Raw genomic sequence first — 13,221 nt, 5'->3', positions numbered from 1 at the left:
CCTTCTACCAGAGACCTCTTAGGCTGGCATCATGCAAGAGGATTAAATCGACCAGACCTTGTTTCCCCATACATTCCACAAGGAAAACATGAGGAAATAGTGCGGTCTCAATAAACATCATTGAATGAATGTCCTGTCCAATACCTCTCTTTTTTTTTTTTACCAGAGGCAGGAACCAATGTTGAGCATATAGTTAATAAATGGGTTGAAATTTAAAAAATGACATTGTCGATTTACAAGAAAGGAACATAATGTATATTTTAAAGAGATGCTACAGGCAGAGAACAATTAGTACTTTGCAAAATGGAATTTCTTTGCAGCAGTTCATGTTACGATAAAAAGCAGATCGGTGCAGTTCTGAATGAGTGATTAATATTTCTGCTCATGGCCCTGAAAAATGTTTGTATCATGAGTCGTGGCATCCAAACTTTGAGGGAGAACAAGTAACATAGCCCATATTGCAAGAAACAGCATGATCCCAATTGACTTAAATTCCCTGCAACATCCAGGGAACCTGGGGAGCTGAACAGTAAGATCTGGATTGTATAGACAGTGTTCCGTTTTTTTTCCTCTGCTCTGTTTTTTCTTTTCCTGTGAAGAGATTTCATAAATAATTGTGTAATGTCATTTAGGGCTACAACTGTCATATTAGGGAATGCAGGTTATGTATTATCTCTACAAATGAAGAACAGGTCACATGGCTATAGTTCTCTCCTATTTCAGCAGCTGAGAGCTTAACTTTATGTGCTGTCAGTAGCAGAATCAGAGTTTACAGGGAAAGAGGGAAGAAAGATGGTGGGGGGTGGAGAAAAGGAGGGAGGAGTGGGGAGGGAAGGAGACAGGGAGGAGCGAAGCAGGGAGGAAGTGAGTGAGAGAAAAATGTAACTTTGGGCAGGCAGCAAGTAATATCAGAATTTGTATCATGTCAGCGTACTTACGATGAGACCGAATGTAGTGTTTACTTCCTCCCACTTTTGCTAGATTGATTCATTCTGATGCCAGCAATAATGGGTCACACATGGAAAAACAACTATTGGCCTGGCTTTTCACTTCCAGCAGGTGATTACCAATCTGTCCAAGAATTTCCCTGATACGGGGTCAAGTTCACAATCATGAAGGTTTGAGAAGACTGCTCATCAGAAAAGTGAAGAAATGACGGGAAGCAGGATTTTTTAGCCCAGCATTCCCTGCAAATAAAATAGTTGATCCAAAACCTTTCACAGAAAGGGCCAGTGGTAAGAAAGCCTGAACTTGTGACGTTCACGACGTAGTTGAAGAGAAGAATCACACATGGTTGTTAGAGAGTGTCTACACATTACAAAACACCCGTGAAGAGAGGAGGAGGATGGTTCCCACGTCTACGACGGTGGGACGGAAAAATAAGATGCTGGCCTGCGACTTCTGGGTAACTCAGGAGAGACAAAAGCTTCTGATTTCTGGTTTCCAGGCAGGGTTTGGTTGGTGCCCATGGAAGAGGAGGCTGCGAGGGCTGTCGCTGCTGAAGAAAAGAGGTGTTTTCTTTTGCATACGAGGTGTTTGGTGCATTGTTCCTTGACTGATCTGAATTTGTCTGACTCCATCCTTTGACAGATCTCATCTCGTTTTATTCTCTGCTCAAGGAGGCGCTGAGTTTGCTGGCTGCTGACCGAGGCTTCCTTTGTTAGGGTGCCCATTTTTCTTTTGCCTTTGAAGCTGTTTTGTTCTCTCTTCAAGTTTGTTTTTGTTTTATTTTAGAAGAGCTGTCATCCAAGAGAAGAAATGGACTTCATTACTCTTTTAACTTTCACTCTGAACCTTTCGGATTTCTTGTTAGATTCTTTCTGGTCAATTTCTGAACACCCCAAAGTGTGAAAAATTATGACAAACATAAGGGAGAAACAGAGGAAAAGCTTTCTTTTTTTTTTTTTTTTTCCGAGCTAGAACAAGGCAGAAAATTTCATCTCTGATAGAATCTGACCAGAGGGCTCTAGTCCCACAAGCTTCTTTATTAAACTAGCTACACAGCATCGGCAGAATCCCGAAGGTTTTCAGAGCCTAACTGGTGTTACTGAGTGGGTGGAGCTATCGCCCACTTGCTGCTTCTAAGGCCCATCAGCCTCTGAATCCCAGTTTGCCACATACTGGTCCTGACAAAGGAAAATGGATCATGTCCATAGCAATCCCTATTCCATAAACGTTGACTAAAAGCAGGGCTGACCCCTACTCACTTTGCGACCCATGCCTTGTACCCAATAGATGAGCAGTAATTATCTCTGGATGAATGTCAGGGTGCCAGGAAGACAGGTTCTTTTGCTGTAAACGTTTTTCCACATTTTCAATTTGTGCCTGAAAGAATAATCCCTTTGCAGCGTAGAAAGCATAGACTTAATTTGGATATAATATGCTGGGTTTGGGGGGAAGACTTCTCCAAGAAGGTGACACTGGAGTAGAACGTGAGGTATGGGAGCTGGTCCTGCAGCGTCTGGAGAAGGGGAAACAAGGGCAGAGGCTTTGAAGCAAGAGTGTGCTTTGCTGTCCAGAACCGAATGAGCAAGAGAGCAGAGAGGTAAGGGCGGGCGTGGGAGCCGGAGGATGGAGATCCTTGCCGGCCATTATTAGGACTCTGAATTTTCTTCTGAGTTAAATAGAGCAGAACAGCATGATCTGGCTTTCATTTTAAGTGGATCATTTGGGCTGTTGTACTGAGAATAAACACTAAGGGGGCAAGGATGAGAGCAATGAGTTTGGAAGCCTAATGGAAGAATCCAAGTGAGAAAAGGTAGTGACTTGGACCAGGTAGTGATAGGAGGGTGAGAAGATTTTAGAAGTAGATTCAGTAGGATTTGCTGCTGGAATGAATGTGAAATGTGAGCAAGAGGACGACCCCAACTGGAAGACGAGGGTTGCCATTTGGTGAGATAAGAAAGCTTACAGGGAAGGTGAGGTGATCCGGAGGTTGGTTTGGGGCATTTAAGGTTAGGATGCCTCTTAATCATCAAGATTAAGAGAGGTGTTAAGAAGGCAGCTGGATGTCTGAATCTGGAGTTCAGAGGAGAGATCTGGGCTGGAGACGTAAGTTTGGGAGTCAGGACAGGATGAGACCGCCTGGTAAAGCCAGAGAAGGAAAAGGGATTGAGGTCTGATGCTCCAGGGACCAGAGGATGATAGGAGCCAGCAAAGGAGGCTAAAAAAGGAAGGAGTGATCAAGTGTCAGGAGGTCAAGGAAAATGAACAGTTGGATTTGACAAAATGAAAAAAGCAGTTTCGGCAGAGTAGGCTCAGGTGAGGACAGGAGGAGGGGAAGCAGAGACCATATAGATACTTCTTGGGGGGATTTGCTTCTTAAAGAACAGGAATTGGAGCAGGAGCTCAGGGAGAATGTTGGGTCAAGGAAAGGGGCTTGTTTGCTTTTAATGGAAGATGTTTCAGTACTTACAGGGAATGTTCCAGTAAAGAAGGGAGAACAGACGGTGAAGGAGAGAGAATTTATTGTAAATTACTGGGTTGCTACCAACTGAGCAAAAAAGAAGTCAACCTTTAGGAGAAAGACTTTGGATATAGGTAATATGCTTTTTAGTTTGTTACTAGATTTGAATGCAAATGTGTGGTATTTTCTGAACTGTATTCGTGGTAACCTGAGATACATAATGGTAACAATAGCAATATGTGTGTTGCATTTTAAGAAAACATTTCCAGAATCAGGAGAGAGGTCTGAACTCATGATAAAATTGTGTACCTCTAAAAGTGTGCTAACTTCATCACCAAAGAAATAAACATTAAATTATTGATATCTCAGTTCTAAGATCACTATACCTTAACCCCCATTTATTTGGATTTCATGGTAATTCAAGTTCAGATCAACTAAATTAAGCTTCACAATGTATGAGGAAAAGGAACTGAGAGAAAATTAATAAGCAAATGAAATTGCAAAGGGTGTTTACCATCCTTTTACAGAATTGTTTCCAGGCTCGTACAAGCAGCTCTTTAGCATATAGGTGTGCCTCTCTCTTCAACAAAGTCAGCCGTGCTTTTTCAGCCTTTATCAGGAAAAACGAGACCATCTCTAACAAGAAGTCTGCAAGGTTAATCTCTGGTGCATTTTGCCAGAAGTGTGTTGTCAGTGATGTAGTTTACTGAAGGCACAAGTGGCAACAACAAAGTAGATCAACTAAACGTGATAACGAAGAGCAGTAATTAATGTTCCTGTGGTGCTTGACCATTTGCCAAGAAATATTGAACACATTCTGTGATTCCATTCACTCAGTCAATACGTTTGATGGCTTCTGTATTCCAGGTCCTAGAAACAGAGATGTGAAAAAGTTCCCTCTCGCGTGAAGCTTAGCACGAGCCACACGACAACCTGATGAAATAAGCAGGCCAAGTGCTATTATTCTTCTTCTTTACACATGAGGACATTCTAAAGTTTAATTAAAACTTAGATTTAAATCACTTCTGTTCTAGGAATTGGGTCCCCAGATGAAGTTTCCTCACTGCTATTTTCTTTCTAAAAGCTTTTGAACACTCTGTACTTCAATGCATGTTGTACCCTGAAGTATTATCTTCATAAATGTAATGAAATTCTGCAGGGGAAACTCTTTCGCATTTAAAAAATTCATTCCAACACTCAGCCTGGTAACCATGTGTCTAGAAGAAGAGCCATTTCATGTTATGAAGACACCAATTACAGCTGGTCTACCTTAAGCTACTGCTCTTACGCGCCTGGTAAAGTCTTTGCTACCGTCAGAATTACTGTGATGTCTGGCATGTATCAGCTTTTTCAAAAACAATCTCCATAACTAAAATACAATTAACTGCCTTTATTTCAAACTCTGTTTTTTGAATCTGACTTTTTACCATTTGCACTGAGGCACATAGTTATTGGAAATGAGAGAGGATTTCCTTTATCAAGTTTGAACATACCTTATAAGTGAAAAATAGTTATTGTAACACCTTTAAAAGGTATATAAGCCACATGGGAACTCTCTCCAGTGTATATGACTAGAGGTGGGTTTTATTTCTTCACTGAGAAAATCTTATATGGATTTTTAAAAATGAAAATAATTATGGCACAAGACCCCCCCTTCCCTCCTTAACTCTCTGGTAACTTCTGTGACTGTTGGAAGATATATTCATGTAACAGGATGCTAAGGAGGAACTTGCCTGTAGGTACTAAGTATTGCACGTTCTAAAGAGAGAGCTGCTGATAAGGGAGCCAGACACCCTACTTGGAATTTACCAACAGGTGGCGAACCCTGCCCTGCACAGTCAGCCTCCTGTCCACAGAGTCAGAAGATTGGTGCTGGGGGCGGGCCAGGGGGGCAGAGAATTGTCTGAGCCACTGTGGAAAGAACCGAGGCTTCTCCTCCCTTCCCATGGGAAGGGGAGAGAGCGCATCCCCGTGCAACCCAAGCCTAAGGAGAAGGTCTCCAAGAGGAATGCTCACCCAAAGTGAGGGAACCAACCAGAAGGGGAAACTGGTATCTCTCTCCCTAGGTGAACTTCTGGGAGCAGATGCACATAAACCAACCTGAACTGAGGAAGAGAGAACTGGAGGGAGATGTCCTGGCAGAGAGGAGGATTGGTCACAGAGCAGACTGCTCTGCATGGCAAGGATGTATATATGTGCTGTGGATGAGCGGTCAGGAGGCGGGGCTTGTGCACGCTCCCCTGCACCCCACCCAAGGGGCGTGCACGTGTCCTACCTAGGAAGGCTGGATGGGGTTGGGGAAAGTCAGGCTAGACCCAGATTTCTCACATCAGGGACTGTGCAGTAGGGACATCCCTCCCCAGCAAAGACCTCCAGAGAACCTCCACAGCTACGGTAGAACCCAGGGCGGGGCAGCTCCTATAAGAAGGATCAGAGACCGAGTTAGTGTTACCCTGAGAAGCAGTGACAACCAGCAGGGAGAATTCAGCCACTGCCAAGTAAGAGAGAGGCCCTTGTCCTTCCCCTGTATCCTCCGGCCCAACTAAGTGCATGAAGGAGGTTGAGCTTGGTGTGGGGGACATCCAAGGAGGACCATGCCACCCTACCTCGGGTTTCTTTAAGCCTCAGGACTGGCGTGTGGTGGGGAAGGGCAAAGTTTGAATCATAAATGGTATTGGAGTTTTATAAAAAAGTGAATTCTTCATAACTCAAAGTGACCAGGAGGTCATGCAGGCTGCCCAGAATGTCAATTGGCCTGTTGCCCACCAGGGAGGAGGGACTGGGCATGACCCATTTGGGAGGAGTTGACTGGAAAACAAAACTTTTAAGGTATTTAAACCCCTGTGGAGTTGAGACTGTTCCATGAACTGGCTCCATTTATATATATTTGTTTCATGATTAGTAAACAGCCTCCATATAACTGAATATTCTCTCCGTCTTCTGGTGAGGTCAGTACTGGGCTGGCATTCCTCCCTAGCCATCCTGGCAGGCTGACACGTTGTGACACTTCCCTGTGTGACCACAGCAAGCCACTTAACCTCTCTGAATGTCCTTCTCTTCATCTGTCAGATGACAGGTGATCCCTGGGTTACTTCTAGCACTAAAAGTCTGTGAAAGTTGTAGAAGATGTAATTTCTGTAAAAGAACTATCTCAGAACTGTGGGTGACAGTGCTTTAAGGGTATCCTAGAAGTATGTTTGGTGCCGGTTAAGATGGTAATCCTGCTGAAGCATGGAATTAACATATTTAAATCAGACGACACCTATTGGAGACGAGGCTGGGGGTTTAATGGCCCCAAGACTTAACTTGCTAGAGATTTAATTTTTGCAGAGAAGGAAGGGGAAGATGCCCCTGTGGAGAAAATAGCATGAAGTTTAGAGCAGAAACTGAGAATAGCAGAGCTGGTTTAAGTGGGAGGTGGTTGGAGGTGCCTTTTGGTCAGACCCCAGGTATCTTACTTTCTTAACAGAATGCCAATTACCTGACAGTCTGTCCCCAGCAAGCCATCCAGGTGACAGAAGGGATGGAAAGCAAAGATGTAGGTGTGTGTGGAGCTGCCTTTGGAACTGGAGAGAGAGATGTTAAGTTTCTGGTGAGCGTTTCTGGGAGGGTGGAGGTGGGGGAAGCATTTAGCCAGGGATAAGCTTTCTTTTCCACAGCGCATTTGCTGATGATATTGTTCTTTGCTGGGTTTCTAAACTGTGTTGTGGTTACGTTCTTATCTCCTTCCTGCGCTGGTCTTTGTGCGCTCTGCTTGTGAATTCTGGGGATGTTCGCAGTGCTTGGCTGAATAAGTTCAGGCGTTCTGCCATTTTCTGTGATTCAGTTTCATGGTGTCTTTTAGATGATGGAATTCAGGAAAAGAACTCTGTAAAGGTCAAGCCAGGAGTCTCGTTGGTTTATCTGGTGATCTCTGCTGTAACTCCTGGGAGGGTGTTGGTTCATTTGGCGTTTGGTTCTAAGCAAACGTTACTGCCTTTTAATAATTGTTGGTTGTTCGATTGTTAATGGTGTGGTAGAGAATCCGAATCATGGAGCAGATTCATTAGGCTCACAGACACCAAATGGTGTTCCCCAAAGTTTCTGGTTGAGGGACGGAGCTGAGCTTCCCGACCCCAGCCCCTCCCTGCTGTGCCTCCTTGGGGCCCCTCCACCACCACACATTCCCTCTGCTGGGCAGCAAACTGACACTTCTCCCTTGTTAATCACAGAGCTTTGCTCTTGAGAGCTCTGGAGGGGAAAAATCTCTCTAGGTTTATCAACTTGAGCAATGACTAAGTTAGGAAAGTTATTTTATTGCATTGTTTGCTCTCGGTCATTTGAAGATAAGAAAATTAAAATGTTTGACCTGTGTTAAAGATTTTTTTCCCATCCTTCTTGAACTTCATAAAAATATTTACCCTCTGAAACGAATGACATGAAGAGGGAAGGTATTTCCGTTCTCTTCGGCAAATGTAAAACACAGTTTGCTTCTTCCAAGATGTGAATGGATTGGTAATTTCCCTTGACATAATACTAATGCATAAATGGTCTTTTTTTTTTCCAGCCAACCCAAAAGTGTTTTTAGGCAAAAGAATGACTTGAAAGTCAATTATTAAACCTCGGGCACCCTAAAAGGTTTTTTGGTGTTTTGAGTTGTTGTTTTTTTAAGAAATATGATTCTTTGCTTTTTATTATTTTCCTCCTTCCCTTCTTTGATGCTACCTTGGTAGCTGCCGTGTTTTAAATATTGACAAGATGAGATAGTTTTCTGTTTATATCAGCAGTCGTCTGTCTGTGAGATATGGACGAATCAGAACGCTGGATTTCCTTTCTCAGCCATCCATCAGGTTCATAATGTAAGGTTACAAATGGTTATTTTTCTCCTGAACTTGAGCTGTGTCGTGTGTTGCAAAGTGTCGTCAGTAGCTATAGGGACCATGTCCTGGCAATGCAGAAAATTTGTGATGTCTAACAACTCCTGAGATTTCTTTTGTCTCTTATACTTCATTCACTGTGCCTTGTGACTAGTTAACGTGCAAACATTGTCCTAAAATAAGAAACATACTTGGTTTTGAAGTCTACAGTTAAAATCTGTCCCATGTGAGTTTGGCTTTCATCCCAGGTGTCTGCGTTAACTTGCTTTTACAGGAAAAAGGAAAAGGGTAAATTGATATATATATATACCCATGTATATATCAGTGTTATTCTTCCCCATTTTGTATTTCCCATGTCCATGGGCTATTCAGTCCTTTGTGCCTAACACTTCTCAAAGGTTCATGCACTTTACTTGTGAGAAATATTTGAGTATGATTTGCATGATATTATATATAAGTTTTATGCAAATATGGGAGGAGTATAGCCAGGAGAGGCACCATTACAGCTACAAAGTGGTTCTCAGCCTTTTTCTTTTTTTCCACTTGACAGTACTGAACTGATCTTTGGAATGTGTGTGAAATCATGACCTGTTTTACTCTGAGCTGCTTAATATTCAAATATTCACAGTTCACTTTTGCATACTTTTTAAAAATTCATTTTTGTTTGGAAAGTAAACATTTTAATGTCTGGGTTTTTTTTCCATTTTGTATTTTAAAATCCAATTCTATTTTCACACTCCGTTAAATTTCTCTTATTGGATAGCCTGCTGTCTAAGAGGTTGAGACATTTGGTTGAGAATCACTAAGCAGAGCTCTTGGGGTGGCATGCAAAGGGCCTCTTTTGAGGTGCCATGTCAGGCACACCCCTCCTCCTGTGCATGGGAATTTCTGGCACTTGGGGACCACAGTGTCTATACATTGCCTGGTACTGATGCTCCAGTGACCCAGCAGTTCCTCCTGAACACGTAAATTCTAACCAGTGCTTTTTCGTGTTCAGAAGTGGCCATCTCTGCTCTTTATCATCAAAAGGAACAAATTCAAGATAACCAGCTGCATTTGACCAAACCAGCATTCTTTATTCTTGAAGATGTTTTAAAAGAACTGAAGCAGCATCTTGCTTTCATGTGTGTGTGAATGTTTGTAGGAGACCTTTCCTTACATTCACATCCAAATACATGTGTACATATTTATAAATATAGAGCTATATGTAGCCTTCTTCAAAGCTGTAGAGATAATGGAAAGTAAATGTAATTACATATATCATACATGTTTGGGTAGCCCATCTCTGTTATATGTCAGAATTATTGAAAGTGAAACCTGAAAATAACAGTCGTCATTTAAAATCATTTTAGTTTTTCATTAAGTGTTCTCAGTAGAGAATAATGTTTGTTAATATTCAGATCTAAATTTACAAGCAGGTAGGTGGGAGCAGTTCCTAGTAGAAAAGATTTAAAAGCTTCTATTAAAAAAATCAATTAAATCCTAATTTTAAAAATTCTTTAAAGAATAATACAAGGCCTGGAAAATACCATATCTTCCTGTTCATGTTAGGAAACTAAGTCATAATCATAGCTTTTAATTATCTGCTGACGTCCTTACAAAACTGTTTTCTCAGGAAGTAAGTAAGAATATAGATGATGTTTCCCCTTTGTATTCTCAGAACATATAGAATATGTGATATCTTCAGTTTCCATTTTTGGGGGTAGAGAGCTATATGATGTGATGTTTTAGAATTATATGTCTGGTGCACATGAACTAAAACCTTGCAGTTTTACCACCCTTTGAAATAATGAAAAGATTAAAAGCTACCTTTTGGAATCCACCATCCAATAAAAAGCTCTGAAATTTTGCAAATTTTTTTCTGTGTTATAACTAAATTCAGTTAGCAGTTTTATACTTTCAGCTGGTGGTATGAGACATTTAATTTAATTACATTATATTGGGTACGGCCCAATTATAATCCTTCAAACTCAGCAGGCTATGAATTTCTAGTTGGCAGTTGGCAAATACCTGTTAAGCAGAATCAATTCTCCGTTTAAAACTTTAATCTCAAATTATGTTTTTCTTTCGTATTGGAAGGTTAATTTTTATTTGAGTTTGAAGGGGTAGTTAATAATGTACATTTTCCTCTGTTTAACTGATATATATTAAAGGAAATAAATACATACGTATATGCCAAGTAAACAAGGTTTTAATCCATGGCCAAATTCTTGGATTGTTAAGAGCATTCAATACGTGAACCTAAAGAAAAGGTTTTTCTCTAAGTATTTTAAGCTTTAAAGAAATATCCTGAAGATATTTAGTAAGAGGGCCTTGGATCATTTTAATTTCTCTTCTGCAATTTCTTAAGCCTTTTAAAAAGCACTGCCAGTCACTAATAATTTACAGTATGACAGGCTTTTACCCCAGGCTTTTTCGATTTTATTTTGTTATTCTAACTAAATAGTATTGCTTCATTGTAACCCATGTTTAGATCTACTTTTCAGTAAAGATAAGACTTGATTATAAACCATTATTTCAGGCAAAAGACTTTTTAAGTCTGTTTGATTTTTATTTAATATTTAACAAGCATTTTTAACTGGGAAAGTATTAATGTTTTAAACTTACCTGAAGAAATACATATATTATCTAGATATGAATGTACTATTTAACAAGAGCTAACACTGGGCTTCAAAACTGAAATTATTTTATATGTGAGGCAAAACCCCTTCTTTGCTTTTTGGTCTCTACAGCTCCTCCATATTATCACTGCTCTACCTCTTTCCTCCATAGCTCATTCCTGCTGTAATTCAGCCTCCAAAAGCATGGAGACCTAAGGCACCCTTGTTCTCCGAGCACTTTTGTTTTTACTGCCCGTCAACCAGGTGAAGCTGGATCCCACCCCAAGGATCAAGGCCACATCTGCCCTTTACAATAGAGTAATGAGGAGTCCATCCATTCCCACTGAATTGATTCCAAAGAGAAAAATCAACACGTAGAAGCAGAGTCTTCTAAATATTCTTAGATCTAAGGTTAAAAAAAATCAGTTGATGAATTTCCAGGAAGAAAGGAAAATTATTTCCTTATAAACTCAATTTTAAGAACACTTTTCCCTCTGTTTGAAAACGAATTTCTGGAAATAGCACTAAGTATGACAAAATTCAGTTTCTATTTCCAGAAAGGTAGATTCAGTCCCTGTAGGGAATTTTTAAAATATTTGGACTGGAGCAAAGTTTTCTGGGCCTCAGAGAAAATGAAGTAAGGATTCTGTTTCTCTTCCCTATAATTATCTGCCCCCATTGCACGTAGGGAAAGTGTGTCAGATCGCTCTGGACTCAAAGCAGTGGTTTGTGATTTCTGGACAAAGTGGAGTCATAGGAGAGCAGATGATGGCGCTGCCTAAACAGATTAAACGGAAGCACCACTAATTTCTTCAAGTGGTTATCAAATAAGAGATGGAAATGATCTCCAGACCGAGGTGCTGTGTGCTGGGGCTTGTAATTCCCAAAATGGCTGCTGCGACTTCTGTGGATGATGTAAATATTTGCATCGGCATTCTGCTTTCAGTATATGTGGAACTCACACTGAAATTCAATTATAAAAGTGCCTGAGTTAATTCAGCAATTAGGGAATGAGTTTGCATATGATTTGCATGCTTAATGTACGAACACCTCAAATTGTCCCCATAACCCCAGCTTCACCCACCCATCCCCACCCCTACCCCCCAACGCTTGCCCCACAACCCATGGTACCCCCAGCTCCTGCCATGTCTGTTCAGGCTTTTCTGAAAACTGCCCATTGAGCTTGGCCAAGGTGAACCTCAGCTAAATGATGACAGGGCTAACGTGAAGATTGGATGCTTGCTTTGGGTTGTCACATCAGCGGACACTGGGTCGAAGGATCTTTTGAGGTCAACCAGCTCCTTTTGTATCATTCCACAAAGTTGTGTGCCAACTTCTGTTGTTCCGTTAACAGTGTTACCTGTGACTTAAATGTACAACACCTGTTTGCTATGTTGTTGCTTTATCAAGGGAGGGGGGAGAACAGGGGAAAAGGTTAATGGGGGGAGGTTAGAGGATGATTTGCTAGATGTGAGGAGAGCTTTTAGTTAAGAACTCACAGCTGCATGTTTCCGGAGTTTTACCTTATTTAAAGGTTATTACACTCAGCTTCAAAATAATATTGAAATTCGCATGTTCTGCATTTTTAATTTTATACTAGTTTTTTTAAGACCAAATCACAACCAGTTGAAATAAAGACTGGAGAGATAATAAAGATCCAAACATTTGAGAGAGAAGGAAAAGAAAAGATCAAAATAGGAAGTCAGAGGAAAACTTAGTCCTAATTAATTAATTGCAATCAGTTATTGCTTTCACGAAATAACAGTTTGTATAAACATGAAGAAAAAACTCAAGAATGAGTCAGGGATGGGTCATAAAACATAGGATTTCTGTTTAAAAATGCCAAAGTAAGTATTCCAGGTAAAGCCTTAACAATATCAACAGATGGGAGATGGGAGAACGGAGCCCTGTGAGAGTAAATCAGCAACTAGAACAAAACTAACACACAGAGTAGCTCAGGGCAGAGCGTAAGAGACGAGCAGAGGGGTTCTGACTGGTCACACACTCTGGTGAGAAGCCAAGGAGATACTACGAGGCTCACTTTGCTCTTCCCGTGGTTGGGAGTCACCCATCTTAAGGAGAAAAGCTACAGGCTCTCTGCTTCATGAAAAGGCTTGTGCTTTCCTCTGCCTCTATGACAAGGCCTTTGCATTCCTAAGGGGCTCTAGAATTCTTTTGTTTTTTAAAGCCAGTTAGAAATTTCCAGACGGCAAAGCCTATGCCTAACCCTTTCCAGTAATGACAGCCACCTCATATTCCTCCTAATGTAAGTCCAAACTGCACAGAAGAAAAGCGGAATGGTAGTCGTCTTCCCCAAAGCACACACCCTGTTTAAACTATTCCTGGAGACTTGGGGCTC

At 41.2% G+C, this 13,221-nt stretch overlaps 1 protein-coding gene across 1 annotated transcript in view; it reads left to right on the top strand.

Moving 5' to 3' along the window:
- Window positions 1-13,221, top strand: part of ANKS1B (ankyrin repeat and sterile alpha motif domain containing 1B) — an 82,937-nt gene that overhangs the window by 12,805 nt on the left and 56,911 nt on the right. Inside the window, exon 2 of the mRNA XM_022599860.3 lies at window positions 8,170-8,244. Within this exon, the coding sequence (XP_022455568.1) occupies window positions 8,170-8,244 (75 nt within the window). The remainder of the gene's footprint in view (window positions 1-8,169; window positions 8,245-13,221) is intronic.

The sequence above is a fragment of the Delphinapterus leucas genome, chromosome 11 (assembly GCF_059928025.1).
Source record: "Delphinapterus leucas isolate spDelLeu-1000000601 "Yukka" chromosome 11, BTC_Dleu_Yukka2, whole genome shotgun sequence".
NCBI classification, from domain to species: domain Eukaryota; kingdom Metazoa; phylum Chordata; class Mammalia; order Artiodactyla; family Monodontidae; genus Delphinapterus; species Delphinapterus leucas.
Note: the sequence above shows the minus strand (reverse complement) of the source record. Positions and strands in the feature narration are given on the sequence as shown.